Here is a 22582-nt window from a genome sequence, read left to right on the forward strand (position 1 = left end):
GATATCAGTTCTACCTATATGAATTACATCTGTGATCTAGGTCATTAGTTTGGCATGTCATTTGGTATTAAAAAGCATTGCTCAATGTATTGTAAACTCTGTTTTTTTCAGGTAATAATTTTATTATAGAAAGCTATGATTAGATTAGGTTAATGAAATTTATTCTTTTAAAAACTGTGCTAGTTAATTTGTGCCAGCACTTGGGTTCACAATTCTAAGAAAGTTTAGCTAATAGCCCAGTTTTTTTGATAAACTTGTGAATAAATGTCCTGTATTCTGATCTGTTTTTAAACATCCATATTTGCATAATGTTTGAATCAGGACGTTATGTTTTTTTTACCTGTGTTTCTTGCTTCCCTTTCCTTTTTGCATGTTTAATTTCGGTTTCATATTAAGTCATTTTCAAATGAAAGAAGTTGCTTTAAAAGGCTTTTCTGATTTCTACTATTATGCACATTTGGTCCTGTTTTCATTTTTCTATGGGCTCTTGCTTTGACAGAAAATGCTGTTAAATATACAGAGTGGATTATTTTCATCATATTTGTTCCATTATAAAGACAATATTGTTTAAGATGAAAACTTTGCTTTACACACTGACTTCAGTAAGTCCAAATAATTTAATAATTTATATATCAAACAAAAAGATGTTAAAATGTCACCTTGTTGTTAATAAATCTTCAAGTTGTGAAATAGTTATTATTAAGTTGGTCTGAAAAGTATTATATTTTAGTATTATAGATTTTTCTCTTGTATTTCTGTGTAACATATTTAATTCAAGTAGAATAATAAAATTTAAAGGAACAATCTTTAAAACTTTTTGGGTGATACTGTTACAGCAGTTTTAATTTGTTTTACTGCTTTTTGTACATTCTCATTATTTAAGAGTAATTTTTACACATCAGTATTTTAGTACAGCAAGATAGGCAGGATTTTAGGTTTTTAAAACCATTCAAACTTCCTTTCTTTGGCAGCATGTTGGGAAAATAGAATAGTTTGGTCAGGGCCCTCGCCTTGGGTCCAGGTGGGTGTGGTTCAGCATCTTTTGTAAGCAAATTTTGTGTGGGGGAGAGTTAGGGCGCATGCGCGCCAGTGTTATCTTTTTAGTTTTGTTGCTATTCATGTGTTCTTCACGCCAGTGTTATCTTTTTAGTTTTGTTGCTATTCATGTGTTCTTCACAGAGAGGCAGAGAGAGAGAGAGAGGGAGAGAGTATAGAGGAGTTTTTAGTGAAGCAGGGGGGCAGGTGTCGGCCTAGGGCGTCTGCCCCGAGCGGCCATGCTTTCCAGCCTATGGCTCCAAGGACCTTTTGTCCAGTTACCTAGCTCATAGACCTGCTTAAAGGGTTCTGGTGACCCAGCCTGACATGTGTAGGGTCTGGTGACCCAGCCTGGTGTATGAAGGGTTTGTGACCCAGTCTGTGAATGGGCTTGAGGGGTCTGGGAGCTCCAGACCCAGCCCTAGCTCAACAATCGGCCCAGTTGTTGCAGGATTACCAGCAGGTAAAAGAGCCCGACAACTAGCATGGTCACCAAGCTAGCCATTTGGTGCTGTGAGGATCCTAGCCACCGCAGTAGCCAGACACAGCATTTCTTGAAATAGCCTATTAAGTAGCTTTTGAAACTGTTAAACATATAAATAAAATACAAGTAGTAGGAAAAGTATATATGTTTTAAAAACTTATATTCCTCTGATAACAGTGGCTTTTGAGAACGATAAAAATAATTTCCGATTGAATACCAAGATGATGCTTACAGATGTATTGAATTTCACTAGTCTAGTATTTCTGAAAGGACCTATAGTTTCCTAAAGAAATTTGCTTAAAGGATTTATTTAGATATTTCCCTAGAATTAATGAAAGCGGCATTTCTCCTTAGTTGTGGACATATGCTTTATAATCCACATACAGCCTTATTGTATGTGTTTATATGTGTTCTGCATCAGACTAAAACATTATTTCTAGCAACGGAGCATATTCCTGGTAAAGTTTTTATATATTGTTAGTCTATATTAATAAATATTAACACACAAGAGCTGTGTCATTTAACCCATTTTTTAAAATGATTAAAAATATGGAATGATTAATGCAGTAAACAGTTTTTTTATGCAAGCAGTTACCTTACCTTTTGTTTACTGGTGAATAGTATCTCACATGTATGATTAATTTTTTCATAGCAGACCAAGCCCTACTATGTACCCTTTATAATTTTGTACTGACCAACTGAATCCTTGTAACTTTTTTTAAGCATTTGTTTCATTGAAGAGCCTTATCCTTAAAGATACTTTCTTTATGTTCTTTATCTAACTTAGGATTTTAGAGGGATACATCACACCCCTTTGCTTTTATTGGAGCCAATCGAGAAATTGAAAGTCGGATATATTGAGGTCAAAATATCAGCTTGGTTTGAAGAAGGTGGCTTTGATGTGCAACTGCAGTGTGCTTCTTAGTACATAATCTCTGAATTGATCTACCCACACAGGCAGTTCAGGACCACTATAAGCAGCTCCTTAGGATGTTGTCTGGCTAGGCTAAGGCCTGGAATCCTGCTCATAGCGCCAATTGTCTAGCTCTTTTAATCCTGTTTGTGATGCCATTGTAAAGCTAGGCGACCACGCCAGTTGTCGGGCTCTTTTACCTGTCTGTAATCCTGCACCGACTGGGCCGATTGTTGAGTTAGGCCTGGGTCTGGAGCTCCCAGACCCCTCAAGCCCATTCACAGACTGGTCACAAACCCTTCACACATCAGGCTGGGTCACCAGACCCCTTCACCCAGGTCTATGAGCTAGGTAGCCGGCCAAAGGGTCCTTGGAAGCCATAGGTTTTAGAAAAGCATGGCCATGCTGACAGCAGCTGCCCCAGGCAGTAAACACCAGCCAAAGTGGCAGCGTGTCCAGGGGCACTTACTCCACGCCCCGTCCCCCACAATGTTTACCGAACTACCCCCAACCAGCCCTGAGGCAAGGGGAGCCTGACTAAATTATTCTATTTTCCCAACAGATGTATCAGAAAGCATTAATATGAACTTTTGTAAATACGTAGATACACTGAGCAGAGCATATTCATTTAGTTCTCTCAAAGAGTTTCTCCTCCTAAATGGGGGAATGATGAAGGGGAGAGAGAGAAACCAAGAGTGCTGTTACTCTAGCTGAAGTTCCTCCTCTTAGGAACTTTTAAGTGAGAGAAATGAATATTCACTCCTCTGAGTAATGCTTTAAATTGTTTATAGTGAGACTTAATTTTTACTCTAAAATGAATCTCAACCTTTAAATATGTTTATGTGTGTTTGTATATACATATATTTAATATAAGGATATATAATATTAGTCTTGGAAAATAGAATATCTATAGAGTAATTTTTACTTTGCTGGTTGTGTGCTGTTAGTCCTGGGCTCAAGTAGTTACAGTTTTTGACATTTATTTTTAATTGTGTTGAAAGAAGCCATTGCTTCTTTGAGTGTTGAAAACAGCTACTGTTGTTGCTCTGCTTGTGGCATTAGTTAAATACTAATCCACAGCTATGGCAATAACAGTGTTAGGGAAATGAAAAATTAACGTGATTCCTCTAGTCCCTGCTTTCCATCTATAGAGATTTTTTTCTAAGATGCTATCTAATTCTAAATTCTAACCTCATGTAAACAAACAAACAAAATTGTATTCCAATTAGAAATGCTGCAAGTTATGTACCATCTCCAACACAAAAGTACTTTTTGAACTACATTTAAGTACAGGTTATCTCTGTGAAAATAAACTTAGATAAAAAATGTGTGATTTTTCAGTCTGCCTTGTAAGTGATGAAATTAACATATATATAGCAAAGTTAAGGAACATAGATTGGGAATAGGATGGAGGATCATTACGTGTACCTACTGTACTAAATTATTAGGTAGAAATGCTGTGGCACCATGAGTTCTATCAGCTTCTCCATATTCAGGAATACACATATTCTCTAATATCTGTTCACAGACACTTTAAAAATCTGGATAAAATCTGATTGTTTCATTGTCCAGAAGTGTACTTGTTTCAAAAGTTCTTGGTAAAAACAGTACTTCTAAAATGAACTTAGTATTATTATACTAATATTGATGTATTTCTATCCTTTTCTGAAAAATTTATTCATTTATCAGTGTGTTTTTAATGGCAAGTAATATAATAATGTAAACTTTCATTGTTCAAACCAGAAAAAAAACACTTTATTTAATGTCACATTTTGAAAAGATAACTTTTAAAACTTTTTTACTGCATGTAAGTAATTTTAACATTTGTATTTATAATTAATCCTTACATGTTTAATTTATTATATGTTTAATTGTTTTAGTTTTTATTTTTAGCACTCATAGTTAACAAAAAATAATGTCAACCCTGTGAATAATATCTTTAACATGTTATCTTCTGTATGTGTATATATGTTAGATGGAAGATGATGCCTCAAAGCATATTATCCAAATGACAGGATTTAAAGTGGAAGAAAAGGAAGCTCTAGGCAAATTGCTTTTAAAACTAGATTGCACTTTTATTAAGAGTGAGGTGAGTACTGAAACTTACTTATCACAATGTTCTAGATGTAGTTGAAAAATAACTAGAGTTAAAAGTACTGGCATAAGAATGATAAAATATCCCCTTGATGTTATAAGAATAAAAAGCATATGTTATAAGGGAAATCTTACTTAAGTTTAACATTTCTTTTTATGGACTTTTCCCTTCAGAAATATAAAAATTGTACACATCTTATAGCTGAACGCCTATGTAGGAGTGAAAAATTTTTAGCAGCTTGTGCAGCAGGTAAGTTAACTGTCTTCCTACAACCCTTGGTAAAAACATCTTCATATTAAGGAAAAAGTATCTTAGTCTTTGGAAAGATAGCATGTTTATTATATCAAACATAAATATGTTTTTTCTGATAATATTTTTTGATATATTTTTTGCTTTATTCTTCTGAGTAAAATTTTGTAACACATGAAAAATATATTAAATAGGTGAAATATTTACTTCACTAAAAATTTAGTGTGTTTTATTTAAGAAAAAAAAATGGTTTAACCAAACGATTGGCACAAATGCCAAAAAATTAAGCATTTGTGGAAGCCTCAGCTGTCCTTAGGTTTCTTTTTTTGATCTATCATTGGAAATAGTCAATATTTTTATTTTCCCTCTATTTCTTCCTCTCCTATCCATGCTATGAAGAATGGTGGTCCTATTTTATTTTTTTAAGATATTAAATTCTATAAGCCCAAATTAGGACTTAGTCTTCTCCTCTCTCCCTTTGTCACCACTGATACTCCTGTAGTTTACTGTGATTGATCTGGCATATCATTAATCTACTGATTGCCAAAAAAAAAAAAAAAAAAAAAAAGTATGTAAGTTGGGTGACTTTATCATTTTGTTGATTAACTTACCAGAAAACCACTTGGATTCATTATTAATTCTGCAAATGGAAACATACATTGTCCATTTAAAAAGATCATTGATGCCCAGATAAATTGTGAACATTATTGGGAAAGTTTTTGGTGAAGGAGGAAGAATATAAACCTACCTCAAAATAGTAAATAATAATAGTAATAACTCAAGTAATACTACATTTTATTTTGGACTTTGAAGCCTTAGACTTATGTTTTGTTTAATAACGTTTAGAATTATAATTATTTGTCATAGAAAAGATTGCATATAATGTTCAGTGATATTGTAGGCCTCTCACTATCAAAAAATATAGAAAAACAAAAAATTCAAAGATAATGTGACAACATAGCTTAAGAGTTTCATGTTGAGAAAAGTTGACTTTTGATATTTGACCTTTATTATTTATCATTAATCAGAAACAAGATTCTTTTGTGACTGACAATTCACTTGCTTTCTAGGAAAGTGGGTACTAACTAAGGACTACATAATTCATAGTGCCAAAAGTGGCAGATGGCTTGATGAAACAACTTATGAATGGGGATATAAAATTGAAAAAGACTCCCATTATTCACCTCAAATGCAATCTGCACCTAAAAGGTGGCGTGAAGAACTGAAACGCACTGGTGCTCCAGGAGCCTTCCACAGATGGAAAGTTGTCCTCCTTGTTACAGCTGATAAACAAAGTGATTCTCTTGTAAGGTAGGATGAGATCGCTTAAAAGCTAAAGCAGTGAGTAAGAAAACAATTTTGGTTTCCATGAGTACGTTTTTGTATTTCTTTTCAATTATTGATTTAGTCCAAATGAGCTATTATGATTTGCTCCTTGATTTCCTAGATAAACCATTCTGCACATTTAAGTGTATGTGTCTTTAATAGAACAAAATCTGTTTTAGAATATTGCTTTAGATTATTCTGGTAATTTCTATTTTGCTGTCCGTGTTATTTCTTTTGGCCAATTAAGCAAAATAAAAAAGAAAACAATAAGTGGGAAATTTTTTAGTTTCAAACCAATTTTAAGTTTTTGCTATCAAAGTATTGCATTATCACAAAGGCTTTTTTCTGGGTTTATATATAGTGCTGTCTTCATGGTTCATATGTTTCCATCATAATTTTATTTGATTATTTTTAAGAGCCTTCTTTTGGGGTAAACTTTATTCCAAGACTGCTATTACTTTATTTTAGAGGGGGAGTTTTTTTGTCTCCTTTACTGGAATATGATTTATAGACAATAAAGTGCACCCATTTTAGGTCTACATTTTGATGAGTTTGAACAAATTTATCCATCCATGTTACCGTCACTATAATCAAGATCTGCAACATTTACATGATCCAAAATGTTCCCTTGTGTCCTTGTACATTTGATTCTATGCCACCAATACCAGGTAACCACCAACTCCTTCTTTGTCATTATAGACTAGATTTGTCTGTTTTTAGAAGTTCATGTGGATGGAATTATACTGAATATACTCCTTTAATGTCGCTTCATTTGCCTAGCACATTTTTGAAGTTCATGTATGTGTTTGCATGTGTGGGCAGTTCATTCCTTTTTGTTGTTGAGTAGTATACCACTCTATGGATATATCACAATCTGTTTATTTATTCACCTATTGTGGACATTTGGCATATTTTTTGTGTTTGCTAATATGAATAAAGTTTCTATGAACATTTGAATACAGGTATTCATGTAAAGATGTTTTCATTTCTCTTGGGAAATATCTAGGAATGAAATTGCCAGCTCAGATGGCAGTTGTGTGTTTAATGTTATAAAGAAAGGCCAAACCGTTTTCCAGATTAGTACCATTTTACATTCTCAATAGCAATGTATGAGAGTTCCAATCGCAGTGCAATTCTTTGGCACTACTGGAGAAAATCAATTGACCATATATGGGTGGTCTATTTCTGGACTTCCTATTCTGTTCCATTGATCTATGTGTCTACCTTATATTAACCCCACATTGTTTTGATTACTGTATCTTTATGGTAAGTCTTGAAATCAGGTAGTATGAGTCCTCCCGCTTTGTCTTTTTCAGAATTGTTTTGGTGATTCTGGATTCTTTGTATATTTCTATATACATTTTAGAATCAGCTTGTCAATTTCTATAAAAAAGCAAGGTGAGATTTTGATTGCAATTGTATTTTGTCTTCAGGTCAAATTGGGGACAATTGAGATATTAACAGTATTTAGTCTTCCTATCAATGGATTGTGTATCCTCTCCAGATGTTCTTTAACTTTTGTCATTAATATTTGTAATTTTCATTATATAATCTTCCACATACAAGAGTTCTTCAAAAAGTTCAAATCTTTACATGAAGTTTTTGAAGTACCCTCATATTTTGTTAAATTTATTCATAGATACTTCGTGTTTGGGGATGCTGTTTCAAGTGGATGGCTCTGAAAATTTTTTTTTTTTTTTTTTTTTTGTCTTTTTCGTGACCGGCACTCAGCCAGTGAGTGCACTGGCCATCCCTATATAGGATCCGAACCCGCGGCGGGAGCGTCGCTGCGCTCCCAGCGCCGCACTCTCCCGAGTGCGCCACGGGCTCGGCCCTGGCTCTGAAAATTTTTATCTGCATCTATTGACACACTTGACTTTACTTCTTTCTTTATTAAAATGGTGAATTATGTTTGTTTTAGTCTGTTTTGTGTTGCTATAACAGAAATACCTGAGACTGGGTAATTTATAAGGAAAAGAGTTTTATTTGGCTTACAATTCTGGGACAGCTGCATCTGGCATGGGCCTCAGACTACTTCTATTCATGGCAGAAAGTGGCAGGCAGCCGGCAGGTACGAGCAGATCACATAGTGAGAGGAAGCAAGAGAGACTAAGCAAGAGAGAGAGAGAAGGTGCCAGGGTCTTTTTAAGCAATGAGCTCTCATGAGAACTAACAAGACGAGAACTCACTCATTAATCCCCCCTCCCCCAGGGAGAGCATTAATCCACCCCATAACTCAGTCAGTTTCCAACACTGCTACATTGGAGATCAAATTTCCACATGAGTTTTGGAGAGGAAAACACATCCAAACTCCATCAATGTTAATTGATTCTTGAATGTTAAACCAAACTTGTATTCTTGAGATAAACTGTACTTCATCATGGTGTATTATCCATTTTTAATATATTGTTGATTCTATTTCAAAATATTTTGTTGAGGACTCTTCTATCCCCAATCTGATAAATGTCATCTATAAAAATATCTAAACTTAATATTATATTCAATGGTGAAAGACTTTTTTCTCCTCTTCATGATTGGGAACAAGGCAAGGATGCTTACTCTGAGCATTTCTAGTCAGCCTAAAATTAGATGGACTAGCCAAGAAAAGAAAGGCATAAAATTGGAAAGAAAGAAATTAATTGTCTTTATTTCCAGAAGACGTGGTTGTATAGTGAAAAATGAAACAAAAAAGATACTAGAACTAATTAGTGGAATTAGCAAGATCGCAAGATAACAGATCAGTATGTAAAATTAATTGTTTTCTTATATACTAGTGAAGAACAACTGGAAATTGAAATTTAAATATTATTCATTTTGGTTTCATTAATTTTCTCTGTTCTTCATACCTTTGTTATTTTATTGGTTTTTGCGCTTGGTTTTATTAATTTTTTTCTTCTACTTACTTTGGGCTTAATTTACTTTGTTTTTGGCTCTTTAAGGTGAGAGCTTGAATCATTGATTTTAGACCTTCTTTTCTATTAATTGCCCCCACGCACAGCTTTGCCCACATCCCACAAATATGGATTGTGTTTGCATTTTTATTCAGTTCATAGTATTTTTAAATTTCTCTTCTGATTTCATCTCCCCATCCCACACTCCCCAGTCTCTGTTAAACACCATTCCACTCTCTGCTTTAATGTGTTCTATTATTTTAGATTCCACATATAAGTTAGAAAATGTGGTTTTTGTCTTTCTGTGCCTGGTTTATTTCACTTAGCATAATATCCTCCAAGTACATCTGCATTATTGCAAAAGATATGATTTCCTTCTTTATTTTAAGGCTGAAAACAAATATATATATATATATATATATATATATATATATACACACACATACATATACATTATCCATTATAACACATTTTTATCGATTCATCTGTTTATGGACACTTAGGTCGATTCCATAACTTGGCTTATTGTGAATAGTGCTGCAATAAATATGGTAGTGCACATACCTCTTTGACAAACTGATTTTAAATCCTTTGGATATATACCCAGAAGTGGGATTGCTGGATCTATATTTGGTAATTCTATTTTTAGTTTTTTGAGGAGCCTTCATACCACTTTCCATAATGGCTGTAGTAATTTATGTTCCCACCAATAGTGTACTAGTTACCGTTCCCTTTTTCCACACCTTTGCCAACAGTCATCTTGCATCTTTTTGATGATAGCCATTCTGATAGGTGTGAGGTTTTATCTCCTTGTGGTTTTAATTTTTATTTCACCAACAATTAGTGATGTTTAGGAGTTTTTCATGTATCTATTGGCCATATGTATTTCTTCTTTTAAGAAAGGTCTATTCAGGCTTTTTTGCCCCTTTTTTATTCAGGTTATTAGTTATTGAGTTGTTTATATTCCTTACATATGAGGGTACTTCAAAAAGTTTGTGGAAAAGTATAATTAAAAGATAATATGAATCTTTCCATAAACTTTTTGAAATGCCCTTATATGTTGGATACTAACCCTTTATCATATGTATGGCTTGCAAATATTTTCTCCCATTTCAGAGGTTGCCTCTTCACTCTCTTGTTTCCTTTGCTGCACAGAAGCTTTTTTGTTTGATGAAATCCCATTTGTCTAGTTTTATTTTTGTGGCCTGAGCTTTTGGGCAAATTTAAAAAATCATTATCCACACCAATATCCTTTAGTTTATCTCCCATATTTTCTTCTAGTAATTTTACAGGCTCAGGTCTTAAAGTATTTAATCCATTTTTAGTTGATTTTTATATATGGTATGAGATAAAAGTTCAGTTTCATTCTTTTATATATGGATATCCAGTTTTCCCAACACCATTTATTGAAGGGACTGTTCTTTTCCCACTGTGTATTCTTGGCATCTTTGTTGAAAATCAATTGACTGTACATGCATGGGTTCATTTCTGGGTGCTCTTTTCTGTTCCATTGTTCAATGAGTCTTTTTATGCTGGTACCATTGTGTTTTAATCACTGTCTCTTTGTAGTATAGTTTGAAATCCAGTAGTGTGACACTTCTAAGTTTTGTTCTTTTTACTAATGATTATCTTTGCTATTTGGGGCTTTTTATGGTTTTATATTAATTTCAGGACTCTTTTCTCTATTTTTATGAAAGGTGCCATTGTAATTTTGATAACAATTACATTAAATCTGTAGATTGCTTAGCATAGTATGGACATTTTAACAATATTAATTTTTCCAATCTGTGAACATGGGCTATCTTTCCATTTATTTTTGTCTTCTTCAGTTTCTTTCATTAACATTTTATAGATTTTAGTGTACAGATCTTTCATCTCCTTGGTAAATTTTTAACTCAGTTTGTTCGTTTGGTTTTTGTAGCTACTATAATGGCATTGTTCTCTTGATTTCTGTTTTGGAAAGTTCATTGTTAGTGTACAGACACACTACTGACTTTTGGGTGTTGATTTTGTATCCTGCAATTTTACTGTATTTGTTGATTAGTTCAAACAGTTTTTTGGTGAAATCTTTAGGATTTTCTATACGTAAGATCATGTTGTCAGCAAACAGGGACAATTTCACTTCTTTCTTTCCAATTTGGATGCCTTTTATTTCTTTCTCTTGCCTAATTGCCCTGGTGAGGATCTCCTATACTGTATTGAATAGAAGTGACTCAAGATGCATCCTTATCTTGTTCCTAACTATAGAGGAAAAGCTGTCAGCTTTTCACTGTTGAGTATAATGTTAGCTGTCAGCTTGTCATACATGACTTTTATGGTGTTGGAAAACATTCCTTCTATACCTAATCTCTTGAGAGTTTTTTTCATGAAAGGATATTGAATTTTATCAAATGCTTTTTCTGCAGCTAATGAGGAGATCATATTGTTTTTGTCCTTCATTCCATTAATATGATGTGTCACATTTATAGATTTGCATATGTCAAAACATCCTTGCATACCTGGGGTAAGTCCCACTTGATCATGGTGAATGGTTCATTTGATGTGCTTTTGAATTCGGTTAGCTATTATTTTCTTGAGAATTTTGCATCTGTTTTCATCAAGGATATTGGTCTGTAATTTTATTGTCATCTCCTTGTGTGGTCTATCAGGGTAATGCTAGCCTCATAGAAAGAGTTTGGAAGTATTTTCTTTTCTTTGATTTTTGGGAAGAGTTTGAGAAGGATTGCTGTTCTTCTTAAATGTTTGGTAGAATTCGGCAGTGAAGCCATCAGGCTCTGAGCTTTTGTTTCATGGGAGATTTTTTATTACTGATTCATTCTTTGCTTGCTATTGGTCTGTTCTGATTCTCTCTCTCTTCATTATTCAATCTTGGTAGGTTTTGTCTAAGAATTTATTCATTTTTTTCTAGGTTATCGAATTTGTTGACATATAATTGTTTTTAGTAATTTTTTATGGTCTTTTGTATTTCTGTGATATCAGTTGTAATTTCTCCCCTTTGATTTCTGATTTTATTTGAGTCTTCTCTCTTTTACTTGCTCAATCTAGCTAATGGTTTGTTAATTTCTTTTGTCTATTTAGAAAACCAGCTCTTGGTTTTTGTTTTTGTTTTTTATTTTCTGTTTTCTTTTCTAGTCTCTTATTTATTTCTGCTCTGATCTTTGTTATTTCCTTTCTTCTGCTAACTTTGGATTTAGTTAGTTTTTCTTTCTTAAGTTTCATGAGATATAACATTGGGCTGTTTATTTGAGATCTTGTTTGACATAAGCATTTATTGGTATAAATTTCCCTCTTAGAACTGTTTTTGTTGCATTCCATAAGTATTGGTATATTATATTTCCATTATCATTTGTCTCAAGATAATTTTTTTATTTCCCTTTTGATTTCTTCTTGGGCCCATTGGTTGTTAGGACCATGTTGTTTAATTTCCATTTATTTGTGGATTTTCCAAGATTTCTCCTGTTATTGATTTCTAGTTTTATACCATTGTGGTCAGAAAGGACAGCTGATATGATTTCAGTCCTCTTAAATTTGTTCAGGCTTATTTTGTGGCCTAACATATGATCTGTCCTGGAGAATTTTACCTCTGTACTTGAGAAGAATGTGTATTCTAATGCTCTTTAATGAAGCGTTCTATATATGTCTGTTAGGTTCATTTGGTCTAAAGTATAGCTCAATTCCAATGTTTTCTTCTTAATTTTCTATCAGGATGATCTGTCCATTGTCAAAAGTGGGGTACCCTGCTATTATTATAGTGTAATCTGTCTTTCCCTTTATATCCTTTAATACTTGCTTTGTATATTTAGGTATGTAAATGTTGAGTGCATATGTACTTACAATTTGTTATATCTTCTTGATGAAATGACCCCTTTATCATTATGTAATGACCTTCCTTGTCTCTTTTTATGATTTTTGACTTAAAGTCTTTTTTCTCTCATATGAGTATAGCTAGCCCTGTTCTCTATTGGTTTCCATTTGCATGGAATACCATTTTTCATCCCTTTATTTTCAGTCTATGTGTCCTTAAAGGTGAGGTGAGTTTCTTCTATGTAGCATATAGTTAGGTCTTTTTCTTTCATTCATATATTTGGCCATTCTGTATCTTTTTGTTGGAGAATTTAATCCATTTACATTTAAAGTAATTATTGATAGGTTAGGACATACAACTGCCATTTTATAATTTGTTTTCTGTTTTGCATATATATTGTTTCTTCCTCTGTTGCTCTCTTTCTTTGTGGCTTGATGGCTACCTGTAGGGGTATGTTTTGAATCTTTTCTATTTATGTTTTGTATATCTGCTATAGATTTTTCTTCTATGGTTATCATGAGACTTGCATAAAACATACAACATGCTATTTCAAGTTGATACCAACTGAATTTTGATTGCATATAACAACACTACACTTTTACTTCCCATTTTATGTTTTTGATGTTAAAATTTGCATCATTTTGTATCCCTGACAATTAATTTTTACTATAGTTGTTTTAATAGGTTTGTCTATTAATTACTGTACTTGAGGTAAAATTGTGTTACACACAATGTCAGTCCAAAGTATTTTGAATATGACTCTGTATTACTTATGCCATTGAGTTTTATGCTTTCAAATGTTTTATGTTATTAATTAGTGGCTTTTTTGATACATGTAAAGAATGCCTTTTAATAATTCTTAAACAACAGGCCTAGTGATGGTGAATTCCATTCACTTTTGTTTCTCTGGGAAAGTTTTTATTTCTCCCTCATATCTAAAGGACAGCTTATCTGGGTAAAGTATTCTTGGTTGGCAGTTCAGCACTTTGAATATATCATCCCATTTCCTGTTTGGCAGAGTTTCTGCTGATAAATCTGTTGATAGGTATAATGATACCTGCTTTAATATGATACATTTCTTATCTCTTGCTAGTTTCAGAATTATTTTTTTTGTCTTTGATTTTTGATACTTTATTCTGTGCCATTGTGAACTCCTCTTTGGACTGAATTTGATTGAGCACCTCTGTGCTTTCTGTCTTTGAATGTTGGTATCTTTCTCCAGACTTTGGAGGTTTTCAGCGCTTTCTGGCTTCTTTTTTCCCCCTTTACCTGCTGGAACTCCTTTTAAAATAATAGTAGTTTTCTTGATGGTGTCCCCTAATTACCATAGACATTCTTCATTCTTTATTTTTTTTTTTTTCCCTGTTTTTTTCTCTGATGGATAATTTCAAATGTTCTGTCTTTCAACTCTTTTTTCCCCAGATTCTTCTGTCTGATTGAACACACAGTTGAAGCTTTCTCTTGGACTTTTCAATTTAGTTATTTGGTTCTTTTTATTTTTTTTATTTTAATGTGGCAGCTGGCTGGTAACAGGGATCAAACCCTGGATCTTGGTGTTTTCAACACCATGCTCACACTTACGGAACTAATTGGCCAGCGCTGTGTTCTTTACCTCTAAGATATCTGTTTATTTTTTGTTTGTTGTTTCTGTTTCTTTACAAACTTATCATTTTGTTTGTGTATTTTTTTCCAAATGTCATTTGTTTATATTTGTATATTTTTGTTGTTCACTGAACTTGTCTAAGAGGATTATTTTGAATTCTTTATATGTCATTTCATAGACTTTCATTTCTTTACAGTCCAGTGTTGAAGTTTTGTTAGATTCTTTTGAATGTATCATGATTTCCGGATTTGTAATATTTATGTTCTTAGTTAGCTATCTACACATTTGAGGAAACAGTATGTCTTCCGCCTTTTTTAAGTGTTTTTTGGCAGGAATAGATCTTCACTATTGAGTCTAGCATGTGATTCTGGATGGGCTGGGTTGTAATGACTCCAGGCAGGTAGAGCTTGCTTTCAGGTTCTGTATATAGCTTGAGCTGCTACCTTTCCTCTGATTTCAGGGGGTGGGTGGCTGCTGGCTGGGCTGCAGTGTAAAGCTAGACCGCTGTTTGAGCTCTGCATTCATGCAGAGCTGCTGGCTGGGAACTGCAGTTGACTCTGAACTTACTGGACCCCAGAGTATATTCTCTGGCCAGTAAGTACCACTATTTGAGATCTGCAATTTCACAAGTTGTAGACTGAGCCACGAGTTAAGTTGGACTCACTACTTGGGATGGGTCAGCTGCTATGCTCAGTAGCAATGCACAATTGTGGTTTGCCTCCATGTCTAGGTGTGGCTTTGGGATGGGCTTTGAGTCTGCACAGAGCACTGTTTAAATTTAGCCCCCGCACTTTGCTGAAATGCATTGTGGTGGGTGTCTACTTCCCTGATCAGGGTCTTGAGATGGGCTACAAAGCCTAGCTGAGTGCTTTTTAAACTTCCACGTGCAGGAATACTAGGCCCTGCTCATTGCTAAAGGTGCAGCATGGTGGTTGTCTCCCTTCTTGGGTGGGGTCTTGGCATAGGGTCTGAAGTGGGCCTGAAGGCTGGACATTTAGGAATTCAAACCAGGTGTAACTTTCCAATACTTTTGGGAACATCCATCTCAGTTTTGCAGGTGGGCTGTGCTATTGGCTGATACCTCTGATCGGTTACCACCAATGGTAGGAACGTTGAACTACAACCACTACCTAGTTATTGTGAGCACTAGTTGCTGTGAGCTTCACCTCTTTGCTTTGTTTCTACCTGACCCCATGTGGTCTAGTTGTACAGTTACCCCCTGGGTTCCCCTTGAGGTGAAGCCAGAGTGGGCTTTGCAGAAAATGTCTTGGGATTTTAGAGAAGAAGGAAGTCTGCTTCTGGCTCTTTTTGCCAACTTTGGAAACTGTTAGCCCTGTTGAATCCTCTTTGTGAGGTACTGTGACAACTTGGGTGAGGGTGAGGAGAGGTATGGTCATAGTGAAACCATTTCTTACCCTTTCTTTCATTTTACATTCAGTTCTGTACTTCACACAGGTGACTTAGTCTAAAATTTTTAAAGAGCTATCTTTTTAGAGGAGGGTTGAGAACTGGTTCCATTATTTGTGGTCCAGAATGATTTCCTTGGAGGTATGTTGATTTCCGTGATAGCTGCCTCCATAGACTTCCTTCGGTTTTTCTTTTGGCTCATTGCTGTGACTTTTCCTTAGGGAGTACTTTAATGCTCTTGGTTCATAAAAGACATTTTCATATCAGGAAGTAGATAAGTGGAAAGAGTAATACACTTTCTTAAACATCTACTCTAAACATCATTTTTTTTTTTTTTTTTTTTTTTTTTGTCCTTTTTGTGACCGGTAAGGGGATCGCAACCCTTGGCTTGGTGTCGTGTGCACCGTGCTTAGCCAGTGAGCGCACCAGTCATCCCTATGTAGGATCTGAACCTGCGCGGCAGGAGCACCACTGCACTCCCAGCGCCGCACTCTCCCGAGTGTGCCACGCGGTCAGCCCCTCTAAACAACTTTTTAAAAAATTGTTTATGTTTGCTGTTCAGATCTGGATAATTAGTATATTTATCATTACACAATTTAACTGATTTTTGTGGCCCTTGAATATTTCCTCCTTTTCCTCCCTCCTTCTCCACCTTTCCCACCCCTGGCAGACTCAATTCTGTTCTGTTCTCTTAAAAACTTCAGCAGATTATTGTGATTGTTATCTTCTCCTTTTCTTCTTTTTTTATTAGCTCCCAGTTACAAATGAGATCATCCAGTATTTCTCTTTCTGTGCCTGGCTTATTTCACTTACCATAATTTTCTCTAAGTTCATCCATGTTTCTGCAAATGGTAGTATTTTATTCTTTTTTATGGCAGAGTAGTATTTCATTGTATAAATGTACTGCATTTTTTTTTATCCACTCATCCAATAATGGGCATTTAGGTTCCTTTCCACTCTTGGCTATTGTTAATAGTGCTGCAATAAACATGGGAGTACAGGTGTCCGTTTGACATGATGATTTCCAATCCTTTTGATATATACCAAACAGTGGGATTGCTGGGTCATATGGCAGTTCTGTTTATAGTTATTTGAGAAACTCCATACCATTTTACATAATGGCTGCACCATTTTACACTCCCATCAACAGTGTAGGAGGGTTCCCATTCTTCTGCATCCTTACCATCATTTGTTATTCTCTGTCTTTTTGATGGTAGCCAGACTAACTGGAGTGAGATAATATATCATTATGGATTTAATTTGCATTTCCTGGATGTTTAGTGATGTTGAGCATTTTTTTATGTGTCTATTGGCCATCCATATATCTTCCTTTGAGAAATGTCTGTTCAGATCCTTTGCCCATTTTTTAAATCAGATTACATTTTTTACTGTTAAGTTGTTTGAGTTCCTTGTATATTTTGCATGTTAATCCTTTGTCAAATTTTGCAGATATTTTCTCCCACTCTGTTGGTTGTCTTTTCACTCTGTTAATTGTTTCTTTTGCTGTGCAGAAGCTTTTTAGTTTTATATAATCCCGTTTGTTTATTTTTCCTTTTGTTGCCTGTGCTATTATGGTCATATTCATAAAGTCTATACCCAGTCCTCCCTCCTGAAGTGTTTCCCCTGTTTTCTTTTAGGAGCTTTATAGTTTCAGGATGTATATTTAATTCTTTAATCTCTTTTGTGTTTATTTTGGTATATGGTGAGAGGTACAGGTCCAGTTTCATTCTTCTATATATGATGTCCAATTTTCCTAGCACCATTTATTGAAGAGGCAGTCTTTTCCCCAGTGTATGTTCTTGGTGCCTTTGTCGAAGATGAGTTTGCTGTAGATATATGGGCTGATTTTTTCTCTTCCATTGGTCCATATGTCTTTTTTTATGCAAGGACTGTGCTGTTTTGGTTACTATAGCTTTGTAGTATAATTAGAAATCAGGTAGTGTTATATCTCTGGCTTTCTTTTTTTTTTTTTGCTCAGGATTGTTTTGGCTATTTGGGGCCTTTTTTTTTTTGTTCTATATTAATGTTAAGGTTGTTTTTTCCATTTTGGTGAAGAATGTCATAGGTATTTTGATGGGGATTGCATTGAATTTGTAGTTAACTTTGGGTAGTATGGACATTTTCACAATGTTAATTCTTACAATCTAAGAGCATGGGATCTCTTTCTATATTCTAGTGTCCTCTATAATTTCTTTCGACAGTGATTTGTAGTTCTTATCATAGAGATCTTTCACATCCTTGTTTAACTTTATTCTTAGGTATTTTATTTTTTTGCTGAGTATTGTAAATGGGCTAGGTTTCTTGATTTCTTTTTCTGCTAGTTCATTGTTAGAGTATAAAAATGCTACTGATTTTTGCCTGTTGATTTTGTATCCTGTAACTTTGTTAAAATTATTTATCAACTCTTAGTTTTTTTGTAGTCTTTAGGCTTCTGTATATATAGGATCATCATCTGCATACAGGGAAAGTTTGACTTCATGTTTTCCAAACTGGATGCCCTTTATTTCTTTCGCTTCTATTATTGCTGTGGTTAGTACTTCCAATATTATGTTAAATAGGAGTGGCAAGAGGGGGCATCCTTGTCTTGTTCTGTTCCTAAGGGAAAAGCTTTCAACTTTTCCCCAGCAGCCGGTTTGTTGTATATGGCTTTTATTGTGTTGAGATACTTTTCTTCTGTATGTAATTTGCTGAGAGTCTTTATCATGAAGGGATGTTGAAAGTTGCCAAGTGCTTTTTCAGCATCTGTTGAGATAATCTATGGTTTTTGTCTTTGATTTTGTTGATGTGGTGAATCACATTTATTGTCTTGCCTATGTTAAAACATCCTTGCATCCCTGGGATGAATCCCAGTTGAACATGGTCTATAATTTTTGGATGTGTTGCTGTATCCTGTGGTTTTTTTTTTTTTTTTTTTTTTTTTTAATTTTTATTGAGTCATAATTGATTGTACATATTTTGGGGGTTCAACATTGACATTTGTTGATCAAATCAGTGTTACTAGCATATATATTGTTGCAAATCATACTTATTCTTTATGTCCCTGGTCCAATCTCTCCCTACCCCCCTCTTCCTCCCTCTTTCCCCCTCTTTCCCCATCTAACCCTCGATTTTTTCTCTCCTTTTGAAAGAGTAGTGGTTATTCTGTTGATTTTGGTTATTTTGTTGATCAGCTTAGATGATCTGTCCAATGCGGAGAGGTGTGTTCAGACCCCCAATATTATCGTAGAGCAAGTGCTTTTTCTGTCACTTTGGAATGGGCTTTTTGGAGAGAGACATCCTCTTCTTTTCTTTGGTCTCTGTTGGTGACTCTCCTTGTGTCAATGCACTCCAGTGGCTGGCAGACCATCTGCATGGTGTTTGTGACGTCTAGCCACTATTGCAGCAGCTATGGTTACTGTGGTGGCTGTGATAGGCCACCCACGTGGAGGTGATGTTTTTGGCATGCTCCTTGGTGCTGGCATTGTGCCTGGTTGTGAGGGTGCTCCGGTCCTCAGCTCCATATCTCGGGTCCCCAGGTGGGGCCCCGAGGCACTGGCGGGGTGCCTGGTTGTGGGAGGGGGTCCAGTCCCTGACTCCATGCCTCAGGACCACAGGTGGGCCTTGAGGGACTGGCAGAGTGCCTGGGCTGGAACTAATTTCTTGTCCTTTTCTTACTTCTAAAATGGGGGAACTTCCTGTGGGGACCAGTACTTGAGCTCTGTGGTTGAGCTAAATTGCTGCTTTGCTGCTGATTCCCTAGGGAAGGCTTTTTGTGCAGCTCAGATTTTAATGGTTGACTTTATAGGTACTTCTGGCTCTCCAGAGACCCAGTGCACCTGAGTTGTGTAGAAACTCTGATCTGGCCTTGAGTCTTTTCATGAAACTTCAAGCCCATGCAATACTGTATTCCTGACCAGTCTCCTCTGAGTGTTCCTTCGCTGTTTGGGTGCTGGTTAGCTGTCCTTGCTGTGCCCCAGTATTCCCCCAATGAGCCCATATCCCCCACCACCCGTGCTGCAAACACTTCCCATGGGATGGGCCATGTGCTGGTCCCTTGCAGTGACTCACTGGCCTCTGAGTGGCCCCTTTTTTTCATTTGTTGTGGCTCCTCACTCCTATGCAGGTCTATCGGAAACCCATTAGTGGTCTTGCTGGCCCAGGGGCCACCAAGGCCCTCTTCTCCCCCGCCACCTCCAAGCAACTTCATCCAAAGTGCACAGCTGTGGCTTTTGCCGGCTCCTGCTTCATGTGTTCAGCAGCTTCTGACTTAAAGCAGCTGCAGCACAAAATGGTTGGACCGATTTTTTCTTTTTCTCATCGTGGCTTCTCCCACCTTCATGCACTCCATAGGTCTCTTCTCCTCTTCCCCTGAGCTCTAGCAACCCCAGCTTGGCTTTTATTGCTTTTTTATAGTTGTAAATTGGTTGATTTGTTGGAGAGAGTGACACTGTGGACTGTCTATTCTGCCATCTTGACTAGAAGCCCCTCTTCTGTTTGTTAATATTTTATTGAGGATTTTTGTATCTACATTCAACAAAGACATTGGCCTGTAGTTTTTTTGTTGTTTTTGTATTTTTCTCTGGTTTTGGTATCAGAGTGGTGTTTGCCTCATGGAATGAGTTTGGGAAAATGGCCTCTTTTTCAGTTTTTTGGAATAGTTTGAAGAGAATTGGTATTAATTTTTCTTTAAAGGTTTGGTAGAATTCAGCAGGAAAGCCATCTGGTCCTGGATGTTTTTTTGTTGGGAGACTGCTAATTACAGCTTCAATCTCTTTGCTTGTTATCGGTCTGTTCAGGTTATATATATCTACTTGGTTCAGTCTTGGTAGTTTGTATGTGTCCAGAAATTTGTCCATTTCCTCCAGGTTTTCGAATTTGTTGGTGTACAGTTGTTTATAATAGTCTGTAATGAGTCTTTGTGTTTCTGTGATATCAGTTGTAATGTCTCCTTTTTCATTTCTAATTTTTGTTATTTGTGTCTCTCTTCTTTTTCTAGTTAGCCTAGCTAATAATGGCTTGTCTGTTTTGTTTATCTTCTCTAAAAGCCAACTTCTTGTTTCATTGACCTTTTGTATTGTTTTTTGGGTTTCTGTTTCATTTAGTTCTGCTCTGATCTTAATTATTTCTTTCTGTCTACTAACTTTGGGGTGGGATCGTTCTTGTTTTTCTAGTTCTTTGAGGTTTAGCATTAGATTGTTTATTTGAGATCTTTCTGTTCTTCTGATGTAAGCATTTATTGTGATATACTTCCCTCATAGTACTGCTTTTGCAGTATCCCACAGGTTTTGGTATGATGTATCATTGTTTTCATTAGTTTCAGGAAATTTTTTGATTTCCTGATTAATTTCTTCTTGGACCCATATGTCATTCAGGAGAACGTTATTTAATTTTTATGTATTCATATAGTTTCCAGAGTTTTGTTTGTTATTTATTTCTAGTTTTAATTCATTGTGGTCTGAAAAAATATATGAAATAATTTCAATTTTTAAAAATTTGTTTTGACTTGTTTTGTGACCTAACATGTGGTCTATCCTGGAGAATGTTCCATGTGCTGATGAGAAGAATGCTTATTCTGTAGTTGTTAGATGAAATATTCTGTAGATGTCTGCCAAGTCCAATCGGTGTGAAGTGCATTTTAGGTCTTGTGTTTCTCTGTTGACTTTTTGCCCAATGATCTGTCCAATGTTGAAAGAGGTTTGTTCAGGTTGCCAACTATTATGGTATTTAGGTCTATCTCTTATTTTAGGTCTAATAGTGTTTGCTTTATACATCTGGCTGCTCCAATGTTAGGTGCATATGTATTTATGATTATTATGTCTTTTTGCTGGATGTTCCCTTTATCATTATATAGTGGCCTTCTTTGTCTCTTTTTATGGTTTTTGGTATAAAGTCTATTTTATCCGATACAAGAAAAGCTACTTTTGATGGTATTTGGCTTTTATTTGCATGGTATATCTTTTTCTATCCTTTCACTCTTAGTCTGTGTGTGTCATTATAGGTGAGGTTGTTTCCTGAAGACAGCATGTTGTTGGGTCTCTCTCTTTAATTCCAGTCAGTTGCTCTGTGTCTTTTGAGCAGGGAATTTAATCCTTTTACAGTGCGTTATTATTGAAAGTTGTTGTTTTACTCCGAGCATTTTACTGTTTTTTGTTTTGATGTTTTAAATATCTTTTATTCCTTTCTTTCCAATTTGTTATTTGTCTTCCATATTTGTTGGTTTCTTGAAGTGGTTAGATGAAGTTCTTTCGTCTTTTACATTTGCATTTTTGTTCTACTGGTGGGTTTTGTTTTCTTGTGTATGTATGTTTGTGATGATTGTTTTTCAGATACCAGGTGCTGTAATCCTTTGCTGATTTCTTGTAGGGCTGCTTTTGTGGTGGCGTCATCCCGCAGTTTTTGTTTGTCTGGGAAATCTACTATTTCTCCTTCATTTCTGAAAGATAGCCTTGCTGAGTATAGTATTCTTGGCTCGCAATTTTTGTCATTTAGTATTTTGAATATATCATCCCATTATCTTCTAGCCTTTAGAGTTTCTGATGAAAAGTCTGCTGTTAGTTTGATAGTGGCTCCCTTATGGGTGACTTGATACTTTTGTCTTGCTGCTTTTAAGGTTCTCTCCTTGTCTTTGATTTGGCAGTTTGACTGTCACATGTCTTGGAGAGGACTTTTTTAGGTTGAATCTATTTGGGCATCTTTGATCCTCCAGGATCTGAAAGACCATATCTCTCCCTATTCCTGGGAAGTTTTCCACTATTACTTCATTGAATATGTTTTCTATGCCTTTTTCTTTTTCCT

At 35.4% G+C, this 22582-nt stretch overlaps 1 protein-coding gene across 1 annotated transcript in view; it reads left to right on the top strand.

Moving 5' to 3' along the window:
- Nucleotides 1-540: 540 nt before the first annotated feature.
- The window catches only part of SLF1 (SMC5-SMC6 complex localization factor 1), a 61078-nt gene continuing 39036 nt past the window's right edge, over nt 541-22582 (top strand). Inside the window, exons 1-4 of the mRNA XM_063087077.1 lie at nt 541-602; nt 4408-4521; nt 4701-4776; nt 5847-6087. Of these exons, the coding sequence (XP_062943147.1) occupies nt 573-602; nt 4408-4521; nt 4701-4776; nt 5847-6087 (461 nt within the window). The 5' untranslated portion in view covers nt 541-572. The remainder of the gene's footprint in view (nt 603-4407; nt 4522-4700; nt 4777-5846; nt 6088-22582) is intronic.

Source organism: Cynocephalus volans, chromosome 2 (genome assembly GCF_027409185.1).
Source record: "Cynocephalus volans isolate mCynVol1 chromosome 2, mCynVol1.pri, whole genome shotgun sequence".
Classification (NCBI taxonomy): domain Eukaryota; kingdom Metazoa; phylum Chordata; class Mammalia; order Dermoptera; family Cynocephalidae; genus Cynocephalus; species Cynocephalus volans.